The following is a 23,713-nucleotide window of genomic DNA, read 5'->3' as shown; positions in this document are numbered from 1 at the left end:
ACATTTTCTGAACTAATTCTGAATTTTAAAAGTAATATGTTATCTTTTACTTTTAAAATTTAGAATCAGTTCTGAAAATGTATGCAATTATAATAATGAATACGAAATATTCCGTTTTATATTCCGTATTAATATTCCGTCAGAAAAAAAGAAAATGAAAAAAAAAAATCAATTCAAATCGTTGGAGCAGTTTTCTTTATAGCAGCGCAATGCAAAGGATGGTACTCGAAAAGGCGTATATATACGCCGGTGGCAGGGAAAATGAAACAAATTTAATTTTTTATTAAACAAAATGATCTTTTCCCTGAGATTTGCTATCATTTATATTTTTTTTACAGATTCAAGTATCAATATTAGTCTAAATCCCTAAAATTTTCAAATTTTATTGATAATTTAATTTCATATTTTATTGGAATTAAGTTCAAAATTGTATACATTTGCTACTTCACTGTTGTGCCGTACTTCCAGAAATCCGTTCTTGAAATTCATAGTTAACTTTTGATTGATACAAAAACTCATTCAATATTTTCCCCGAACGTGATAAGAACTGAAAGAAAATTCTTCCTTTAGAATTTCGTTTTTTTCTTGTTCATTATAATAAGTGTATACATTTTCTTAACTAATTTAAAAAGTAGAAGTAATATGTTACAATTTAAGATTATTAAACGGTGTATATATATTTATCATGAAATAATGCATTATAATGCCTTTTATATTAAATAAAGAACAATTTTATTTTTCATCCTCTAATTTTGAATAATAATAAGAAGCGAAAACATAATAAAAGCAGAGAATAATATTCAGAAGTGATGATGAATGAATATTGCCAGTTACTTCTTATTTTTATAAAGGGACAAATTAATAAAAATCTGCAGGTAAACTTTTATTAACTGCATTTTCAAAACAGGATGTATAATGAAGTATTCTGCTTACATTATGTAAAAATGTATTTATTAGCTATGTTTATGTGCAGTATATACAAAGGCCAAAACAAAACAAGCTTTAGATAACTATAAAGAAAAATTTGAACGGACGTTTTCTAGGAGGAAATATAATTAATAAAAAACATGCACATGAATGAAAAGGGAGGCAAGAGATAAATCCCACATAATTTTTTTATATACGAAAAAAAGTATTTTTATTTTACTTAGCATTACAGACGTTGAAAATCAGTTGTAATGTTTTAAAGAATGATATACAAGAATAATGAAATTGTAAAAAAGAGTTCTCAGAAAACGTAGGTCATTATTTCATATAGTATTCTTTTTAAGTATTATTTTGATGTTTATTTTAAACTCTTTGGTAAAAATCATTTACGCATAAATTAATTAGATTCATGCATGTATGCGCATAGCATTTCGTTTAATAGTATTGAATAAAATATTAACATTTTTTCAAATTGCAAATAAAATTTTTATGGCAAAAAATTTATCTAAATAACAATACATAAGATACATAATAATACTTTGCAATTCTAAAACAAGATGTAGAATGGTTATTAAATTTCAATTATAAAACAATATTAAACAAAATAAAAAGAATGTATTAGCTATAAGCAGTATTTACAGCAGAAAAGCATGCTTAGAAGTTAAGAAAAAATTTTAATAGCTACGATGATTTTTGATTGTTGAAAATATAGTGGGTGACAAGAAAATTACGGTATACTCGGCGAAAATTTATTATTAATTAAATTATTTAGATGCAAAGAATGAAAGTATCATTTATAATAAAGATAACAAACTCACTTTATTAAGAATGATATGACGGGGTGAACAAACAAAGTTCAATAATTCAATTTAAAGTAAATATAATTTTCAATTTAAAGTATTGCCTACTACAGAGTTAACTGAATAATTTTAGCAATGTTTATGTGCAGTAGATACAAAGGGAAAAGCAAGCATAGTAGATAAAGGTAGAGAAAAATTTGAGCAGTTACGATGATGTTTTGTTGGAGGAAATCTAATGAATAAGAATCGTGCAAATGAAACCAATCGGAAACAAAAGAAAAATCCTGCTAATTTTTTATATGTGAAAAAAAAAATTTTAAAGTGCGGTCATGCTGTCAGACATGCTTATGCTTGTGAATTTACAAGCAAAAAATGTACCGAGTTAAGCATTAGAAGCATTAAAAAAATTGTAAGAAATGAAATATAAAATTTCAAAATAATTATTTCCAAAAAAACGAGCTAACTATATAGAGTAAGGCAAATATCCATGAAGTTCTATTACCAGTAAATGGAACCCTATTTTAAATTATATCAACTGATCTCTCTCTCTAAATATATATATATGCATGATATTTGGTTAAATAGGAATTGAGAAAAATTTACCATTACTTAAAATTTAAAGTAATAATTATCGTGGCGTAAATTTGTCTCAATAACAATAGATAATATACAAATAATTTTCATTTCGATTTAAAAGATGTGCACTTATTTAGCTAACATTAAATTAGAAAAATATATTTATTAGCTATATGTGCAGTATATACAAAGGGAAAAACAAGCATAGATAAAGGTAGAGAAGAATTTGGGCAACTGCGATTATGTTTTGAATATAGATAAGTTTGCGATGATAATGAATAAAAATCGTGCAAATAAAAGTAATCGGAAACAGAAAATAAATCCTGCTAATTTTTTATCTGTGAAAAAAAATTTTTATTTCGTGGTCATGCTATTAGACAGGCTTAAGCTTATAAATTTACAAGCAAAAAATTTACTGAGCATTGGAAACTTGAGAAAAGTTGCACGGAATGAAAAATAAAGCTACAATATAATTTTTCAAAAGCGAACTATTTTGATATTTTGAACTGTTTGACAAAAATCTTCGAATATATATATATATATATATATATATATATATATATATATATATATATATATATATATATATATATATATATATATATATATATTGTTGAATATGAATGAACAAAATTATTATAAGATTCAAAATTTGAAGTAACAATAACTGTGACATAAATTTATCTAAATAACAATACATAAGATAGCCAATTATAATTTGCATTTTTTTAAAACAAACTGCTCATTTATTCAGTTTGCAGTATATTAAATATATGTATTTATATATATATATTTATATATATATATATATATTTATATATAATATTATATATATATATATATATATATATATATATATATATATATATATATGTATATATATATATATATATATATATATATATATATATATATATATATATATATATATATTTTTCATGTCTAATAAACATGCAACTGAACACAAGGAAAAACAAAATATAAATCTTGTTAACTATTGCATGAAAAAAAAAAGTTTTACTTCGGGGTCACACCAGACAGACTCATTAGCTATAAACAAAAATGTATTTTAGCTAATTATAAGCAATTATGAAACTACTTCTTAACAATTATTCTAATACAATTATACTACAATAGTTTCCTTTTTTTAGAAAGATTTTTTTCATTTTGCGCTTTTATAATATATTCAGGCTCCCTAATTTTCATTGACCGCGTATGTCGAGGATCAACAAGTTCTGGCAAAATGCAATCAAAATAAAATTGTTGAAGTTTTAATTTCATTTCTTTATTCCAGAACCTGTCATCCTTGAAAATCTTTTCTATCTTTACTCCTTTAGGGGTCCACATTATGTATAAACAATATTTGCGTTTTGTTATATGTAATTGCCCCTGAACTTGAAAATAATGCTTGTGCCTTAAGTTAATTTCCTCTTTATTTGTTTTTTTTATAAATTTTCCAGAAAGTAAATTTTTTTTTTGCTATAGCTTCTTCAGGGGTCATATCTTTGCACGAACTGGGGCACTTGACCTCAAGTATGCCATCGTTATCAATAAGTCCATCTGGTGTAGCCTCTAAATAAAAATCTTCTTCATCTACGAAGAGACCACAGGGTTGAACACGAATGTCCAAATGTTTCTCGATGTGTTCAATTGCATGTTTTTCGTTGAAGCGGCCATACTGCATACTTTTAGTATCCACATTTGAATATAGTAGCGATTTCACTAAATTTCCACACCCTGTGTGAGGCAGCCTGCAACAAACGGTACCGAAGTTGGAAGCAGTGATTCGTTTTCTTCTCTCTTCGACCCATAGAGATGAATCGCGTTGAAGAGTGGTATCCAACTGCAGCCTCTTCCTGGATACTTCATCTAAAGTTAAGGATTTTAACACATAATCTTTCTTTTCTTCATATATTTGAGAGTTCATATCTGGTTTTTCTGCTTTTTCCCCATAATATTTATCATTTTCTTCCTTTGGTTTATTAAATAATTTCTTTGGCTTTATTTTGCGCCCAGAATTCCTTCTTACTTTCTTTTTTTCCAAACGCTTTAAAACTGAACTTGGGCTAGACTTGTATAACGTCCTATGTAGATTCGATAGTGGTGTTTTAGAATTGTAACTCGAAACAGCAGCATTACACCGACCTTGGTACGAGCCCCTAAGGCAGTAATTAATTCTCTTCCCACCAACAAATTTTGCAACAACCGAGTTGAAATGTTCTGCAGAGTTATTGTTGACATTGTACAATAAACTCTTTGCATTGTCAGATAACATATTAAATGCTTGCATGACTTTAAAAAAAGCTGCCGAACTTTTAATGGTACTATAAATTGTATTCTTTCTTGGTTTCTTGCAAAAGTAATCGGCGCATTTATCATGCTCACCAAGAACGTGCAAGGGGGCATTAAGGATGTCTTCCCTTAATTTTCTCACTTTATCGGTTAAATTTGCCTCTTCTTGCCCTCTAAACTTGGTTGCCATTGTAACGGCATTTCTGAACCTTTTTATGTTTGAATTGATCAGTTTTCTGGCAGTAATGTCACCATTTGATCCCGACCTGGCTATGTCTTTAATTTTGTGGCATAAATTCCGCAGCAAATGGTTGCTACACTCAATTTTCTCGACAGTTAGTTCGGGATACGGTCTTGCATCGATGATTTTTTTATAGACATTACTGTCTCCATCTCCTATAACTGTCGAATATTTGCAGTTGTACAACTCGACACTACATTTAAATCCATCGACAATTATATCCGCTTCCATTGCACTTGATGTCCCTGTCCAGTTTAAAAAACATTTATGGTCTGCAGCAAGCTTTCCACGTAATTCTGCCCGTGCACATTTAGCGCAATATTTGTTTCGCACTCCCATGAACAAAACTTTTCTTGTGTAAAAGCCAACAATAGCTGCCTATGGAAGAAAAATCAGAGTTAAGAATGCAATACTTTAATAAGATTCATTTTAAACATTTAATTTTTATGCGTGATTTGTCCGTAAGTTGGAACAAGTGCTTTTCTCTGATTACAAATCTTTTTCTGCTGATAGCACAAGTTCTTTTCTCTGATCTGACTTTTTGATTATAGCAGAATTTGATGGAAAAAAATTAATTTTTTTAAGAATAGTTTTAAAATCATAATTAGATTTTTTATTTTCCACTTAATTTTACACCTCTAAATGTGATTTAAAACTCTTTCGTAGGTCACAAGCGTTTAACAACTCACGGTCAATCAAAGATATGGTTAATAATCCAAGAAATTAAGGAAACAATGAAAGTTATGAACATTTTTGATATTTCCTTCACTATGAGACAGTATTTTCTTTTTTAATTATTATATTTATTGTAAATTTTTTTTCCATTTTTCTTTCGATGTATCGGATAAAAGAACAAGCAAATTTTACATAAACTCAGTTCATTGAAATTGTTGAAACTTTGCTGAAGTAAAAAGTTACTAGATATGGAATCCTTGTCAATTTTAATTGAAGTGAGATATTTCTAGCAGATGAAATAGCTTTGGAAAATGAATAATAATGCATTCTATTAAAAGTAAGATTCTTTATGGAGAAATTTTCTGACGTACTAGTTTTAAAAGAAACAAGGTTTTGGCGGAGTGGGGTATGCCACTTTGCAATAAATTAATAAATATTGCATCAGAAAACTCAGCAGTAGTTTCATTAAGTTTTTCCCTAAAGTTCCCCTTTTTGCTGTGGATAAGAAAAATATAATTGATTTTTTTTTATCACACATAAAACGAAAAAAAATAGGGTGCTTCACTCCTGAAGACATTTGTATATGGAGAATAAAAAAGTTTTATTCTATTTTATTTTCATACTTTCGGTTTATGATATTATGATATTAAATATTATGATATTAAATATTATGATATTAAATATTATTATGATATTATAATAGTGGTATTATGATATTAAATATTTAACTTAAAAAATTTTAAATATATATTTAATTTAAAATATATCAGATATATATTTCATTTAAAAGTATTAAATGTAGATTTAGTTAAAAAATTTAAATAAAGTACGATTTCAATTAAATTTTTGTTTCAAAAAATTTTGTTCAAATTTTGTTGGCTTCAAAGCGTAAATTAATTTATTTAAAGTGCTTGTAACAATTTAGAATCACATTTTGTATAAGTAATTATCAGGTTAAAAAAATAATAAATAAGTAAAGAAATATATGTTTACTTATGCAATTAATGTTATCGAAAATTAATGAAACAGAGATACTTACGACACCAGAAAGGGAAGTGAAATTTGTCCGATATGAACGTTTCGCCCAACTTCCATCTACGACTACTGTCAAGAGTGGTATACCGTCCTGATCTACCTCTTTTCTTGCTACAGCTAAAGCCATTTCTTCAGCTGCTGCTAATTCCATCTCTTTCAAAGCTGTTTTTTCCCAAGCATCGCAGATTTTCTCATGTTCTTTACTATAAAGATTGTAACTCATTGCTTTAATATTCATTATAGCAAAAAACTCTTCCAAGTTGTTGAAACCGCATCCAATTGTCATAATACCAGACACAGCATCAGTGTTCACGTTTTTGGAAGGACAATCTGTGTCTTCTGACCAAACGGTTTTCATTAGATTACACATGCGACATTTGAATTTGAATCCAGAAAGTAAGCCTTTCCTTTCTTCAGATATTATTTCCATTGAAGAGAAATTGCACCCAAAATTGCTATGATTGTCTAAACTCCGTACTTGCTTCAGGAAAAAGACAATATCAATTATTCTTCTCCCTTCAAGTTCTTCTGTGCGCAAGAGTTGAGCTGGTTCGATATCATACCCTTCTTCTTGTTCTTCTCTGTGTTGCTGTACATCCTGATATTGCTCATGATGTCTTTGCTGCTGTTGCTCTCGTTGTCCTTGCTGTTGTACTTGCTGCTGTTGCTCTCGGTGTCCTTGCTGCTGTTGCTCTCGGTGTCCTTGCTGCTGTTGCTCTAGATGATGTTGTTCTTGATGTTCTAGTTGCTGTGGTTCTAACTGCTGCTGTTCAGCTAATTCTGCCAGTTCTCTCGCTTTTCTAAAAGGAAAATATAATTAACATATAATTATATCAAATTTTTTAATATCAATATATATTTCATTTTTTTTTTGAATCAGACATTTTTTTCTCATTTATTTCCTGCTGAAAATTTTATTTTTGGTCACTGCGTGATGTATGCTTAAATATATTTAAACTATTTGCCCTTTTAGTGAACGGAAATATTAACTTACTGTCATGAACTAATCCAATTTGTTATAACTAGAGCCCGGATTTTGATGACCTAAAAAATCCCAATAAATGCCCTTAAAAAGTGAAAAAAATGCCCTTAAAAAGTGCGAAAAATGCCCTTAAAAATGCGAAAATTGCTCTAAAAATGCCTTTTGACATGACTTAAATAAAGTAAAAATATTGAACTAAAACAATGTTTTACTCTTTAAAATTATTATGAGTCATTTCAAAAAATATAAAGCAATGCAATACTTGTTTTACGTTCATTAAAGTATGAAAAATATGTTTTATATCCTAAAATAACAAAGAAAAAAAGGAAAATATACTGACTCCAAAACATTTTCATTTTGTCATAATATTATCTCATAAATCTCATAATATTACTAAATATCAGAATTACATTGGATTATTAAATTTTTTTTGATATTTTGAAATGTAAACGAGCGTCTCTTGTCTAAAAGTAAATTCTTATACCTGAGAAGCTTATTTCAACGTCTACTGATGTTATTGGTGCGTACTTGAAAAAGACGGTCTCACTTACTGACAATTCTTCTTTAATTTGAAAAGATGTTGCTTCACCTGTTAATATTCTAGAGATTTTCCTCACTGTTTAGAAGCCAGTGAAATAATAAAAAATGATAAAAAAATAATAAAAATTGGAAAAAATTTAAAAAATGTTTAAAAATGCAAAATAAGCCAAAAAATTTAATGAAAAATGCCCTATAAATCTAAAAAAATGCCCTAAAGGACAAAAAATGTCCAAAAATGCAAAAAATGCAAAAAAATGCAAATGTCATCAAAATCCGGGCCTTAGTTATAACAATATATCTGTAATATAAAATGTCATTTTAAAAAATTATTAGTAATGAAAATATTTATATGTTCAGTATTAGGCTTTAGCCGAATCATAAAGGGAATGTTTGCACGAACTCAAGAACAGAATGGCTTTTAGTAGTATTAATGTGAATGAATTCTACTAAAATTTGTGAATGAATACTACAGTAATTTCAACTTTCGTAGAACAAAAAACTATTTCATGTCATGAAATAACTGTTGATTATTAGTTAATAAGATGTAAATAAATCACAAATTAAAAGAATATTGTTTTTTTTACTTTTTTATTTTTTATTATTATTATTATTATTTTTTTTTGTATCTGGTAGATTTTGCGGAGTTCGATTAATGATGAAGATGTAAATACAGATCATACTTATTCGTTAACTCTAAATTTGTTGTGCCAATATTTTTTTCTATTCAATTTCAAATTAAATAAAAAAAATTACACGTAATTTGTTTTACCAGCAATCATTGGGTATATATATATAAAGCCCAGATTTTGATGCTCGGAGTTTGAAAAATCTCAACTAATGACCTTAAAAAGTACACAAAATGCTCTAAAAATGTAAAAATTGCGCTAAAAAGGCTTCTGACATGACTTAAATAAAGTAGAAATATTGAACTAAAAGAATGTTTTTCTCCTTAAAATCATTATGAGTCATTTAAAAAAGTATAAAGCAATGCAATATTTTTTCTACGATAATTAAAGTTTGAAAAATATGCTTTATATCCTAAAATAACAGAAAAAAAGGAAAATATATTGTCTCCAAAGCATTTTCATTTTGTATAGAAACTTCAATGTAAATACCGCAAAAAATAATGAAAAGTGGCAAAAATTAACAAAAAACTTTAAAAATGCTTTAAAATGCAAAATACGCCCCAAAATTTAAAAAAAAAAATTTCCTATAAATCTAAAAAAATGCCCTATAAATCTAAAAAAATGATCTAAAGGACAAATATTGTCCGAAAATGCAAAAAAAGAAAAAAAAATGCAAATGTCATCAAAACCCGAGCCTTATATATAACCCTTCACAGTAGCATGTTATTAGAATTCACGCAGAACTTTCTTCAATAAACTTTCTCATAAAATTATATAGTAGTCATAATTTCAATCAACACAGAAATAAACCTGAGTAAAATGACTTAATTAAAAAAAAAAAATGAATCAAATGCTTATATTCCTATTATATAACGTTAGCACTACGCTTTTGTTACATTCTATGGAATCCTTGAGTTGACACAATTTATAGAAGAGCAGGAAATAGAATAAGTTATAACTACAACCCACTCTTGTGTCAACTGGCTTTAGTCTTCCCTACTAATATTTACAAGTTACAACATAAAAATAGTAACACCTTCGTTCGCCCAAATTTTATTCATTTTATTTAATTTCATCATAATAAAAAAAAACAAAATCTTAGGAAATCTTACCGATTCAGAAAAGAAATTTTTAACAGAGTGTAACTTTATAAGATTAAAGCTTTACAAGTTTTAAAACAAAAATATTTTTTTAATTCAGCATTTGATTGAGTGTCGCAAATAAATATTTATTAATTAAGCTAATAAATAAATGAAATACAAGTTAAAATAATTCAATACAGATTCATTTATGAAATTATTGTAAACTGAAATATCCTCTTTGCCACACTTTCAAGCTTCTAAACATCACTTCCAGCTTCGGCGTACAACTAGTAGAAGTTAAATGCTTCATAACCAAGTATTTAAGCTATTAATTTATTTTAGTATGAAGTCTTTACTTATGATAACTTTATTATACACAAATTTCAAATCGGAATGCGAGGAAATAAGAAAATAATAATATTGTAAACGTGAATAAATAATATTTTCAAGAAAATCTAAACAGAATATTTTCTATCGGTCTGATAGAAAATGGTAGTGTTAAAATTTAAACATGTTTTTTTTTTAATCCAAAGGCAAGAAAATAATACTATTGCGATAGAAAAGGTCCATTAAAATAAACGCGTCAAAATTAATTTTTCATTTAAAGAAAAATGGAAGAAAAAAATTCAACTTTTCAATTTAAAACAGTTTTTTATATTTACCAAAAAAAGTAATTTTGTAAACCAATTGAAAATTAACAAAAAAATTATATTTGAACAGCTTTCTCAATATTTTTATTTAGTTGTTTATTTTGTAATTATACAACTATACAAAATAAATAAAGGTTCTAATTAAAAAAAAAAAGAATTTCAAAAATATAAGCATTTTTTAACATTTTTTATTATAATTTTTGGTAATATTTAAAAATTTTGAAATTAAAATATCCAAAAATGATTGAATTGGAATTACATAACATCGATGAAAAAAAAAAACGACTTTTATCGCACATAGAGAATTGAGCAACAAAAGAAATGGATTTTCAAAAACATACATACATTCTAAGAAGAAATGGATTTTTGAAAAACAAAAATGAAAATAGCCTTACCTTTCTCTCCAGGCTTTCAAATTTTGACCTTTATTTTTCTTTCTACGTGCAGACAAATGTAAATCACGTTCTCTTTTTCTAAATCGAGGCATCCTGGCTAAATCTTCTTACATCAAAGAAATTTAAAATTTTTTTTATGAAATCATGGTATAAAAGTAAGTAAAGGTTGCTCTGTTACTAATACGACGCATCGCAACGAATGGTAACGAATGTTTGAAAACTCGACAGTTTTGCACGTTCTTATATACAGAAAAGGAGATGAGTGGTATGTTAATCACTTTTAGTTACATGATCATGCTAAAATAAATTAAATAATTGAGCCTTTAGAAGTGCTGAAGATTTCTATTCATAGGTGTTCCTAAATAACGAGGCTTCACAAAAGCTTCGAAAAACGATCACCCTTCCAGTAATGTACCATTGAACCGTGATCTCCCCTTTTCGCTTCTTTGAAAACTAAAGTATTGTGTAAGGAACTAACTCGACACCTGTGAGTTTAGCCACGCTAATTATTTTGCAAAAGATAGTTTAGTATACATAAATTTACCTGTCTCTTGATGGAAAAGGTGTGCCCAGGCCAACAAAAAGGATAAGTACTCTTGAGCACTTTAGTCTCTTACTGATTATACCGCAAAGGACGTGTAATCGAAATATATATATGTCAAAGAGGCAGTAGAAAATATAAATTTAGGATAACATAACAACGTCATAATAACGTGCAGAAAAATCAACTTACTTAAATACTTGATGATACTAATAACTTGATGATGATAATGATAATAATAAATAAACTGAAAAAAAGAAATGTGGAGAGGAAGCTTAGTTGTGCGCCATTGTAAAGAAAGTCAAAGCCCACCAGGGACTGTAGAGTTAGAAAATAAGAATATCTAACTATGTATAAAAATCAAATGATGCAGCGGCTATTTTGTAATGCTAATTTCCAATCTTTTTCTTCGCTTTCATTAGCATAAATAACACTTATACAAATATTTGAAAAAATTTTATATCCCAAATTTATAGGTATCTTCAAATTATTTTAAAGATATTGCTATTCATTTTTCTTATTTAACAATGCTATATTATGACGTTTATTATTTTGAAAGTTTTCTAAATTTAAGTTTTACAACGAGTCGTTTCTCTCTAATAACGTAATTTCATGATTTTCTCTCATTACGCTACATTTTAAAAAATAAACTTACTTTAGTCAGTGTCTAAGTTTATTAACCGTCTTACAACTATAAATTTTTAGTGTGGTTTACATTAATATACCATTATAATCACATAATATATCAGCCTGTAAGCAAAAATATGGAATTACGGTTTTTGACACAAATATATTGTAACAATGTACCTTTAATTTTCCAATGTTATTTTAAGAACTGATTAATAAGCAAAATAAGCTATGTTAAAAAATAAATATTTATCTTATCATAATGAAATGTTTGAACATTTTTGGTACCACAGAGTTTTTTACCTGCACAAACAATCCGCTTTGTGGTTCAACAGTCTTCCACCTGCATGACCTCACCACTACACTGTTCCACATATTTTTCCACATTTATAATTATTATTAGTCAGTGATCACAACTACGAGTTACCACATAGTATTCCACCTGTATTCCATTTTTAAATTATTTTTTTTAATATTATGTGCTGATTTCATAAAAAAAAACAAAATATATTATTATTGGTACAAGTTAAGCAGATTAATGTTGGTACTAATTAAACAGATAACTGTCTTAAATTTACGACATTCGAAACGGTAAGTTCATCGATTTTTTCGAACTACAATAGATAGTCTCTGCTTAAATTAATAAAATTTACTATAATTTTTGAATACTTCTATAAATAAAAAAAATTAAAGATATCCTTGGCGATAGAGGTAAGAGTCATCCACAGAATTGAGTAAATAATAATAATAGTAATAATAATAAAAAGAAAACATATTTTCGGAGGGAGTTTAGTTTTTTTTTTAAAAAAAAGAAAATTAAGTTTATCGAAAATAATTTTATTTATTTAATAATAAGAAAGAAATTAGAAAAGGGTAAAAGAATTATGAATTTTGGTCACCTCAAAATATTTCAATACTTGACGAATCCTATGACAATAAATGTAAAAAATAAAATAACTGTAAAAATTAAAAAAAAAAACTAAAATTTTTATATTATTTTGCATGAAAATAATAGAAATCTTATTTGTATTAGGACAATTTTAATAAATTAATTAAGTGTTAATAAGCCAATTATTGATTGGCAAAAAATTAGCTTTTCAAAAAACATTTCTATTTTAAAACGATAAAAATGTTTAATAATGATCAAGATCTATTTAAATTCTTAGAATTAAATAAGGACATGAGTTCCCATAAGCTTAATTTTTTTATAAAAATATTTTTTCACGCCTCTTCTATTTAGCAAATAAAATTTGTGTTAATTTTGGCATTAAATTTGAAAATGCAACTGTCGAATTGAAGTAGATTCCATGTAATACGCAAACAGCAATATTTGAGATTTCTTGAAATAGAAAATTTACATAATTAAAAATAAAATATGAATTTTTATTGATTGAATATCCAGAGTTGTTGTGCACCCTTTTGATCCCCTTGCGGGTATTTATGAATTTATAGCGCCTTTGTCATTAAATAAATTAACAAAATGAAACTACGTGAATGAATTTTTAAAAAAAGAAAAGAAAGAACGAAAAGAATCTTTGCGTAATGAGTGGTCAGTTTTCACTTTCTACTTTAGTAGAAAGTGATTGGTTTCCCCAGAAGATTTTCCTTCTAACTGGTCAATTAGCACTTACACCACTTCCCTACTCACAAGATTAGGCGGGGTCAAAGCGTTTGGGCGGGTCTCAAAAAAATTAAATGAAATAATGTGTTTTTTATCAATATCTATAATACTTATACGAATGAATTTTTTTTCAAATGCTTTGTAAAAATAGTTGCTTGATGGGCGCGTTGTCAAATATTTCAAAAATCTTGTAGTTTTCCCGCAAAAAGTAATTTAAAATTTCTCATTAAAAAAAAATGAATTTTCTTTAGCACTTATTATTTATTATCGCAAGAAATAATAAAAGACCCCGAAGCATATTTTTATTTTCTTGTATAAAAAATTAATTGTTATGATATATCCCTAATAGTTTTAATAGAAAAGGTAGCGAAAATTCCCCCATAGACTTAACATTACGGAGAGTTTTCAAGATGGCGCAGGTTGAGGCCTCTTAATGGGCTGTCGCGCCACTGAGTTAGTTAGTTAGTTAGTGTCCACAATTGGTTATGCCTGGACAAAAGCCGTACCGACTGTCATTCTGAGTAAATTGGCAAAATTCTATCAAAGTTAAAAGAAAGGCAACCCTACAAGACCCTACACTTTATATTTTCTGCCATCTATCCGCAGGACTCGAAAACACGTCTAAAGTAAAAAATAAAAAACAGCGCCATCTATGTATTGCATTCAAAACAGTTTTTTTTCCTTAATGTATATAAACTATTTTAAAAATAAATTAATGCTGCATGAAAAAATATTTTTGTAATGCAAATAAAAAATAAATATAATTAACGTTTTGAAAGTATAATTTTAATTTTTATTTATATTCTGTATTATAAGTTTTTAAAAAAAATTATTTGCTTAATATTTTGAAGTTTAATTAATAAAAATATCCAAATGTATTTTTATTACTTAAAAACGTATATTTAAGAATAAAATTTCCTAAACAATTATTATTTTCAAGTATTGCTTAAAAGTTTAGGGGAAAAAAAGTTATTTACTTTATTAGACTAGACATTTGCTATAAACAGTCAGAAAATTTAAACACGATTTTTTTAAAATTCAAAATTCTTAAGACCATTTAAACTATTTTGAATCCAGTTTTTAAGAAGTAAGTGATTAAACTAAGATATTAAATTTGAAATGAACATTAAAATAAAAATAAAATAAAAAACAATTTATATAAATAAAACGTTTACTATTATAAATGGTATACATTCATTATTACAAAACACTTAAATTGTAATAAAAGTTAGTAAATTAATGTAATAAAAAAGCCCATCTCATTAAAAATCCTTGCTCTAAATTCAAGATATTTATAATTTCTAGGAGGATTTAAGCAATTTACAATATTTTTTTATTCATTTATTTTCTATAAATAGATTTTTTTATTTACATGAATTTTAAACTTACCTATTCATTTTTGTTTTAGAGAAGGTTTAAAAAAGGAGTCATAGTCTGGAAAAAATTTATGTTAATTTCATTTGGGGCTTACAGTAATAATTTTCAAGCGACCAAAACATAAACAATGGGAAAAGTTTTCATATCGCTTCTTCCTAAAATGACAAAAAATAGACAATGACGGACCTTTAGCCTTTTACTGCTATCATATAAATTAAACTAGATTTTTTTTTTTTACCATGAATTACAAAAATGATGGATTTTTTATTGAATCCTTTAACGTTAAAAATAAATGTATCGCTTATTCAATAAAAAAATAATAATAAGTCTTCAATAAGAAAAAGTCTTCAATAAGTATTCAATTCAATAAGTCTTTCTTAAGTACTTGTTTAATACAATAAATTTAACAAAATTTTATAATAAACAATCGAAAAAATAAAAACTTTTTCTCAATGAACAAAGGAATTGTTCTAGTTAAAAGTATTAATATTTATTCTTATTTTTAAGGGAATATGTATTAAATTTTTCTAGAAAGAAAGAATATATTATATTTCGAGTTAAAAATTATACTTCAGAAAATGATTTCAAAAAGAAAAAATAAATAATTATATATATTTATTTAAAAATTTTAATAAAATTTAAAATGATTATTTTTTAATAAAATTATTTTTTTAAAAAATATAATAGGTAATACCACATAAAGTATATTTAGATTATAGTAAAATAATAAAATTCAAGTTTTTAATATTCTATGTAAAAAATTAGCAGTTTTCAAAGAATAATAAAAGTTGTTTTTTTTCCTCTCAAAAATACGGTTAACGTTTTATGGACTTTTTCCATTCTCTCCTGATTTTTTTCAAATTTTTGAGTTAAAAGCACATTTTTTACCAACTCTGCATCTATTCATTATTAATCTATTGTAACATTACACTTAATTAACGGTATACAATAAAGGTCCTGTAACTAATTAAGTGTAAGAGGCCAAACAACGGTATACAATAAAGGTCCAGTAACTAATTAAGTGTAAGAGGCCAAACAACGGTTTTATTTTTCGGGCCTGTATAGGTGAAGAGTTATTCCGCCTCTTCCTGAAATGCCTCAAAACAAACGATAAAGGACCCTATTGTACTTGCCTTTTGCCGTTACCCTACCTAGAATGCCAGCTTACGGCCTTACGTTTGCCGTGAGGTGTGTGCTTACTGGGTAATTACTTTAGTTGGGTATCTATTGTTTTTGTAATCAAATTTTGAAAGAGTTTATCTCTTTGTTTTTTGGATAAATAAATATTACTACATATTCTTTTAATTCTATTCATTTCATTAAAAGTGTTATTTAAATAGATGTTCCTAGAAACATTAGAATTTCAAGTAATTAGTTTATTTATATTAAAATTGAAATCATTTCTTTTATCGTATAAATCAACAAAGCAGATATTTTCTTCTTTTATAATACCCAAATCCAAAAAAATTGAAATTAATATCATCATGATTACGAAGCAAGATTAATTCCTCTGGGTAAATATTATTTAATAAAATAGTATAATTTTGAAAATTAAGGTAATTAAATCATCAATAAATCTAAAAACAAATTTAATATTAAAAGTATAATTTTTTTCATAGTAATGCAAAAATGAGCTGGCTAAGAGAGATGAATAATTAGATCCTTGTGGTATTCCATCAATTTGAAGTAAAATATCTTTTCCATTATAAAGCTAATTTATAAAAAGACGAAAATTAATTAAAATTTTCCAATAATCAAAATCACAATTAAGGATATTTTTAAAATCATAGTAATAATTTAAAAGGAGATCTTTTAGTTTAGAAAGGGGAATGCTATTGAAAAGATCCTGGAAATCAAAAGTCGCAATAGATTTAATTTTATGATGTTTAATAAATTCTAAAGTTGGTTGATTATTAGTGATAATCCAAGAAAAACCTTCTTTAATATTGTTAATAATTTTATTTAAGTAGTTAGAGAAAATGGTGCCAGGTTTAGTTAGGTAAGTAATTAGACCCACATGTGATTGTTCTAAAGTTTATAGGAATTTTATGAAATTTAGAACTGATAATTAAGTAAGGAAATTGTATTCTGCTAATTTTAATTTTTAACCCCCCTCATATAAAGCTATTATTTTTTTAATGACCATATTATTATTTAAATTACTAAGCTTAAAATTTTTACTATTATTCAACTCCGTATTTAAAAGTTCAACATAGAATTTTTTACAGAAGATTATATAATTATTGTTAGCTTTGTCTATGTCTTACAAAAAAAATTTTGTAGTTGCTTAATTGATTGAAAATTTTTAGAAAAATTTATTTCATTGTTACTATTTTTTAAAATTTTCTTTATTATTGAAAACAATGTAAACAATGTTAAAGTAATAATAAACGGCCTATTTCCATTCTGTTAACATACCTAAAGTTTTGATATCTTCAAGCAGAAGCTGTTGAGATCATTAAGAAAGCATTTTAGAATTTTATTTATATTTTATATATTTTTAGTTGTTGTTAATTTATGATATTTTGGTGCTATTAGTATAGCATGGGGCGTAGATTTTTTAAAAAGTGCTTAAAGATGTTTATTTTTGATTTTCGTTTTTTAAAAGCCCTTAAAGGTGCTTTTTTCATGGGGTGTTTTTAAAAAGTATTAGTTTTTCCTTTTCGAAAATGAGATTTTTTCCTTTACCGTGTCGATTTTTGCTGCATATAATGAAAAAACGTGGTTTTCACTTTGTTCTATTCAATGGTTTCACAAATCATTCAACCACAATCCATCATTTCGGTGTACCGTCGGCCCGCAACATATGATAGCACCCCAATCATGTTATATGTTTGATGAAATACTTGGGAGTCCGCATGTGCGTCTAGTGAGCTGGGTTTGGGGAGATTCTTGCAGTCTCATGTGCAACTCTGCTGCATTTTGCAAGATATTCTCATTTTAAGACTTCATTTTCCACTTTCTGAAATTGAACCTAAATATTTCAATCTTTCTATCGTGGCTAATACAATCAAGAAAAAAATTCTTTGTCAGAAACTAGTTATAATTATTTTATCATTTAGTACTTAAAAATGTTTTTTTAATGCTTAAAAAGTACTTTAAAGGTGCTTATTTTTTGTGGAAAGATTTGGCTACGTACCATGTATAGTCAGTACTTGTGCCATTATGATGCAAAAGGCTACAAATATTTAGTAGTTTGAATTTTTACTCAACACTAATAATTATATAACTCCTCATTTCTTTCAGGTACACGATATTTTCACCCAAGGATAATCAACCCTGTATGGATCATGATCGAAGTTCTGGAGAGGTAAGAAAAGTTTTCATTTATTTTTTGTAACTGTTGTTAAATATAGTAGTTTTTTTTTTCTTCAGAAACTATTTGTTAATTTTCTTTAGGGTGTAGGACCACAAGAATATACCCTTATCAAAATGAAACTTCTGAAACCTTTACCGCAATTGAGGTAAGAAAATGTCTTATTTCGATTTAAAGTAAAACTTATAAGCAGTTTGATAATAGATTAAAGAAAGTTTAAGGTCATTAATAATTCAGAATTAAATCCAAAAAACTAGAATACTACTCACCGATTGTAAAATTGTTCTTAAAAGCTGTTTATTCATAACATGTTTTAAATTGAACACATATACCATTGAAATATGAAAGAAGTCTATAACAGGGAGAAACAGGGAAAGCCTGGAAAATACAGGGAATTAAAAAATCACATAAAATAACAGGGAGAATGCAGCGGATTTTGAGTATTTCTTTACAAACTGGGAAAATACGGGGAATTTCCTTTCTTATTTTAGTCTTTTAAAAAATGGTGATTACTCTAAGTGATATGAGTCTATGGGATATTTAAAGATATTTCAACTATACTAAACTAGTTCATTTACTATGGCATTATTTAAGTATGTTCAACTGTTCCTTTTTTTTTCTCTTTTCCCAGCAATGAAAATTAGTATACTTAGCCCAATGTAACTCTCACAAGAGCACAGTAATTGTGTTTCCTCTTAATATCTTGTGTATAATGGGTACAGGGAATTTTTTTTCCAGATGTGAGTGGCAACCCTGTATTTATTTTTAATATACAGAAGATCTTTGTAAAGCAAAACCTTGATACATGAGGCTTTTGAGGGAATACGAATATCCATGCTTGATTTTAAAATCACATCAATACAAATTCCGATGTTTGATGTTCAAATCGTGTGATTACGAATTTCGCTTTTTGATTTTAAAATCACGTAAATACGAATATCAATGTATGATTTTTAAGTCACTTGAAGACGAATCATAATAGCGGTTTTTAAATTGCATGAATATGAGACGCAATATTTGATATAAAATTGTGAAAGTCTGAAACACAATGCATAGTCTTACATTCCGTGTGCATTGGTAAAAAAAGCATAATAGTAATGATTTTTTTTTTTTGCCTTGGGAATTAAAAAAAGACAAAGAGGAGACTGTTTTTTCTTTTCTTTTTTGGTAGTTGTAAAAACTTCTCGATGGTGACAAATTTTCCTAGAACGGAGTTGTTCGGCGCGTTCGTCTTTATTATATAGGTCTGCTTTTCTGTATTATGACTATATTCCCTTTTTTCTGCTATACTGTAATTATCAATTACTGCAAACATTATTATTATTTTTTACTTTTGTAGCAGTTTCACTGGTTTTTCAGTGTATCTCGTAGCAGCTACCATGAGGCCTGAAACAATGTATGGCCAGACCAACTGTTGGGTGAAGCCAGATATGAAATATGTAGCCTTTCAAGTCTCAAATGGGGAAATATACATCTGTACTCACCGAGCGGCCAGAAACATGAGCTATCAAGGTTTCACGAGAGAGAATGGAAAAGTTTCTGTTCTGGTTGAGCTGGAGGGTAAGGTAATTATATTATTTCATTGAAGGCCTTTTCTTTTGTCATTAAGAACAGGACTCTAAGGAATTGTTGGTTTATTGGTTGAAGACCACATAAACCAGACTTGAGCAATCATGAAATAATTATCTGAGGATGCTCGGATCGACAACGGTCAATCGGTTGCAAGGAATTGGTATTGTGATTTCATTTTTTCTTCTTTGCTTTGGTGTTTTAGTTTTCTGATTTTACCACAAAAAAATTATATTTCATCATAATTAGGAACATTACAATCTCTTTATACCATTCCCCCCCTTTTAATATTATATTTGATGATCTACTAATCATAGTAGGATAAAAGCATAAAGTACTGTACACGCAATCCGGAAGTATCTGCAAACTCCTAACATTTTTGATGATAGAATAATTTTATTAAATATGCAAAAACAGTTTACTATTTAATATTTTTATTTATTCTTGACAAAATATCTATACATGCACATTAACATTAAAAAAATATTAATAGTTATACATAAAACTACATTCATTTGAAGTAATTATGATATTAAAATAATATTAGTAATTTCGCTCCAATTACAAAAAACAACAAAATTACATTAAAAGATTTCCTACTGTCACCACAATTGTCTATTTTCGTTGTAAAGTGGTCACATTGAGTTAAGTTGCTGCAAAAAATATACTGATTGTCGACTCGAATGCTATTGTTAATCTTTGGGAATAAGTGGCAATTATATCTTTTCTCTTTGAGAGCAGCATGCATACAACTAAACACTGACTTTCTTTTACCTTGCATAAATCAGGATTACGCTGGCTGCTTCATGTTCTTCTTCCCCCCTCCTCTGCAAACTTTTTTTTTTTGTGCTGATATTTTTTTATATTACAATAAATATTAAAAAAGTATTTGCAAAATTGGAGAATTACCACCAATGTATACATGCATGGCGTGCGCATGTGCGTCTATATTATCTAAGTAAGCTACTAATTTATCATGTGTTATAGTTAACCTGTTTATCAAACCATGATAATAAAATTTTATTTACATAAAGTTTTTTTTAAAAATTAGTTTATAAATATTTTAACTATTTGTTAAATTTATGTTTCATAAATGTTGAAGTACCATTTTTTGAACAATTACACTTTATCTGCAATTAATGCAATGTTATAATCAAGATTACAGTCTTATACAGTGGTTGAGTAATGAAAAGATATAGGTTTTGAGTATTTCTGTATGTTGTCATTTACAACTAATATAGGATGATTTTTTCTTCTACTTAAAAAATTCCAAAAGCAATGGGAATAAACAAAAGTGAGTACATGGAAACAAATGATAAAAAATTCTCATCTTTCTCCCTTTCCAACAAACTGTTCTGAAACTTAATCTTCTTTCCTTATAGGAAAACAAAAGAACTTAAACTCAAATCTGAAATACTGTTTACAAAAATGTTTAGTTCAAATGCATGCCCTTACAGCACCAAATTTAACTGTCTTTATGAACTACCTATAAGAAACCAATTTTCTTTATTTTGTTTAAATCATGTTTTTTTTTGGTTCTAACCAGTTTTTTTTTTTTAAAAAACAATATGTGAAATAATTCTCTGAAGCCTTAATTGAAATGAACTAAGCTATTCCAAAATATTCCGTAGTTTTCAACTTTTCAATTTAACTGTTAATTCATGTTTTCAATAACAATTCAAAAATATCCACTTATGCTCCTTAAATTTGCTAGCATAATGATAATAAAAAAAACTGTGTAACGGTATACTTCAAATATGCTTTTATATTACTCTACAACTCCACTTATCATGCTAATAAACGCTTAGCATTTTTATTTTATTTCAGTAATCTATGTTAAAGAGTGATTTCTCACTGTGCTTGTCTGTAATATAAAAATATAATACTTCAGTATTTATTCAAATATCATTATTTAGCCATATATAATTTATAATATTAGAATTAAGTTTTATGAAATATGCATTTTTTGTATTCTTTAATACATTGTATCAATAAAAGTTTTAATATACTTAAGAGAGCCAGGATGGCTCAGGGGATAGAGCATTTGCCTTTCAATGAGGTGAAGCGTGTTCGAATCGCAGTGATGGTTGGTTGATATGAATTCTGCATCCGGCTTGCACTGACCACAGTGCTGACGTAAAATATTCTCAGTGGTAGACGGATCATGGGTTAGAGTCCCCTTTCCGTTAGGCTAACAGTGGGAGGTTTTCGTAGTTTCTTCTCCATTCAACGCAAATGCAGGTTAGTTCCATCAAAAAGTCCTTCCCTCCAAAAGTTTCTTTTTCTGTGTATAAATTTGATGCAATGTTAGTGTATACAATTTAAAATTACGCTTATTTTAATTTCATAAGTGCTAACTGTATATATTTCTGTGTTATTGTACTTCTGATTACTGATAGCTAGATTAGAAAATTGGCATCTCAGAAATTGGCACATGAACAGATTAGTTATAATGTGCATGAACAAGTGAAATTTCTTAGATTGTGGTCCTTTAGACTATTGACTAAATAAAGCTATTTTTTTCTCTGTGTATATATTTGATGATTCTGATTTTTTTGGGATTTGTGCAGGACATTTTGGGTCTCCCTCTCAAAGCACCTCTGACTGCCTACGACATTGTATATACTTTGCCAATGCTCACCATTAAAGATGATAAAGGTATTTTTTTGTCTCTTTATATCTGTACATTCCTGAGAATTGAACAAGAATTTTATTCTAAAATAATGTTTCTTAAAATAAATGAAGAGAAGTTAAAATGATATATATTTTTATCGAAACATTAAATAAATGTTAATTGCGGAAAAAAATATATATTATTGACAACTAAACCTATTGTTCCATATCCCAATAAAGCGGACAACCTTCAAGGCAAAGAACATTCTCTCCTTAAAGAGAGAAATTTACTTATTGAGAAATCTAATACTGTAAATTGTTCTGATGGTCAAATAACTATACAATTAGAAGTCTGAAATTAAATCAATATTTATATTTTAATGCAGACTAAATATATGTAAATGTGCAAAAAAAGAGAAAAAAAAGTTGAACACTCTGAATAATTTTGTATGTAATCTCAATTTTAATGGTTCAAAGGGGTAACCTCAAACATACTAAGATGATATTTTAAGTTTTGAAATCAGAAATGGCCGAAGTTGGCTATAAAATTTTAAAATTATTAAATTGTTTTTAAAAAACACATAGTTTATTTAAAAATGGCTTAAAGGTGCTTATTTTTTATTTACACTTTTTAAAAGCCCTTAAAGATGCTTTTTTTTTATTCAGGGTTTATAAAAAGTGCTTATTTTTTTGTTGAAAAATCTGGCTATGCACCCTGTTTAATCTCTCAGGAACTGTTATAACTGATTTCCTTCAAATTTTGTATTAGGCCTTTTAAAATTACATGGTTTAAAATGATGTAAAAATTTATGTACATTATAATTCAAATTTGTTTATTATTATTATGAAATAAAATATTAATAAATAATTATTAAAAATTAATTTGCTATAGTTTTCTTTCGATTAACAAATTTTTTAATTTTGTGCAAAAACTTTTCAACGCACTTAAAAATCCCTTAAGATATGGCAAAATATGCGAAAAGTAAAATTATTATTAGGAGGTCCGTACTTCGGCCTGATCTCTTGACCAAACTATTGGAACCTTAATTACAGCCATGCTTTATAGTTTGAAGATCAAAAATTGATTATATCGAGAGAGAAAAGATATGTTTATTCAGAGAAAGTACGTTTTTGTGCCTTGTTTCATAAGTTAAAATATCTCCTGTAATAATTAATTTGCATATCATCCCTTTAAACAATTAAGATTATCCTCATACATGAAGATCCA

The 23,713-nt window shown here is 27.1% G+C and overlaps 2 protein-coding genes across 6 annotated transcripts in view; one reads left to right on the top strand and one right to left on the bottom strand.

The window, feature by feature from the left end:
- Nucleotides 1–23,713, top strand: part of LeuRS (Leucyl-tRNA synthetase) — a 96,354-nt gene that overhangs the window by 30,323 nt on the left and 42,318 nt on the right. For all 5 annotated transcript variants that reach the window (XM_087169452.1, XM_087169454.1, XM_087169453.1 and 2 more), the window contains 4 exons: nucleotides 18,234–18,297; nucleotides 18,387–18,451; nucleotides 19,643–19,868; nucleotides 22,443–22,530. In XM_087169452.1, the coding sequence (XP_087025578.1) occupies nucleotides 18,234–18,297; nucleotides 18,387–18,451; nucleotides 19,643–19,868; nucleotides 22,443–22,530 (443 nt within the window). The remainder of the gene's footprint in view (nucleotides 1–18,233; nucleotides 18,298–18,386; nucleotides 18,452–19,642; nucleotides 19,869–22,442; nucleotides 22,531–23,713) is intronic.
- On the bottom strand, nucleotides 3,586–11,053 carry LOC147806560 (uncharacterized). Its single transcript, XM_087169457.1, has 3 exons — nucleotides 10,822–11,053; nucleotides 6,551–7,346; nucleotides 3,586–5,214 (listed from the first exon to the last, which is right to left on the bottom strand). The coding sequence occupies exons 1-3, from the start codon at nucleotides 10,911–10,913 to the stop codon at nucleotides 3,736–3,738; spliced, it is 2,367 nt and encodes a 788-aa protein (XP_087025583.1). The 5' UTR covers nucleotides 10,914–11,053; the 3' UTR covers nucleotides 3,586–3,735.

This window comes from Parasteatoda tepidariorum, chromosome 8 (genome assembly GCF_982258835.1).
Source record: "Parasteatoda tepidariorum strain Cologne lab strain chromosome 8, Ptep-v5.0, whole genome shotgun sequence".
In the NCBI taxonomy this organism is placed as follows: Eukaryota; Metazoa; Arthropoda; class Arachnida; order Araneae; family Theridiidae; genus Parasteatoda; species Parasteatoda tepidariorum.
Note: the sequence above shows the minus strand (reverse complement) of the source record. Positions and strands in the feature narration are given on the sequence as shown.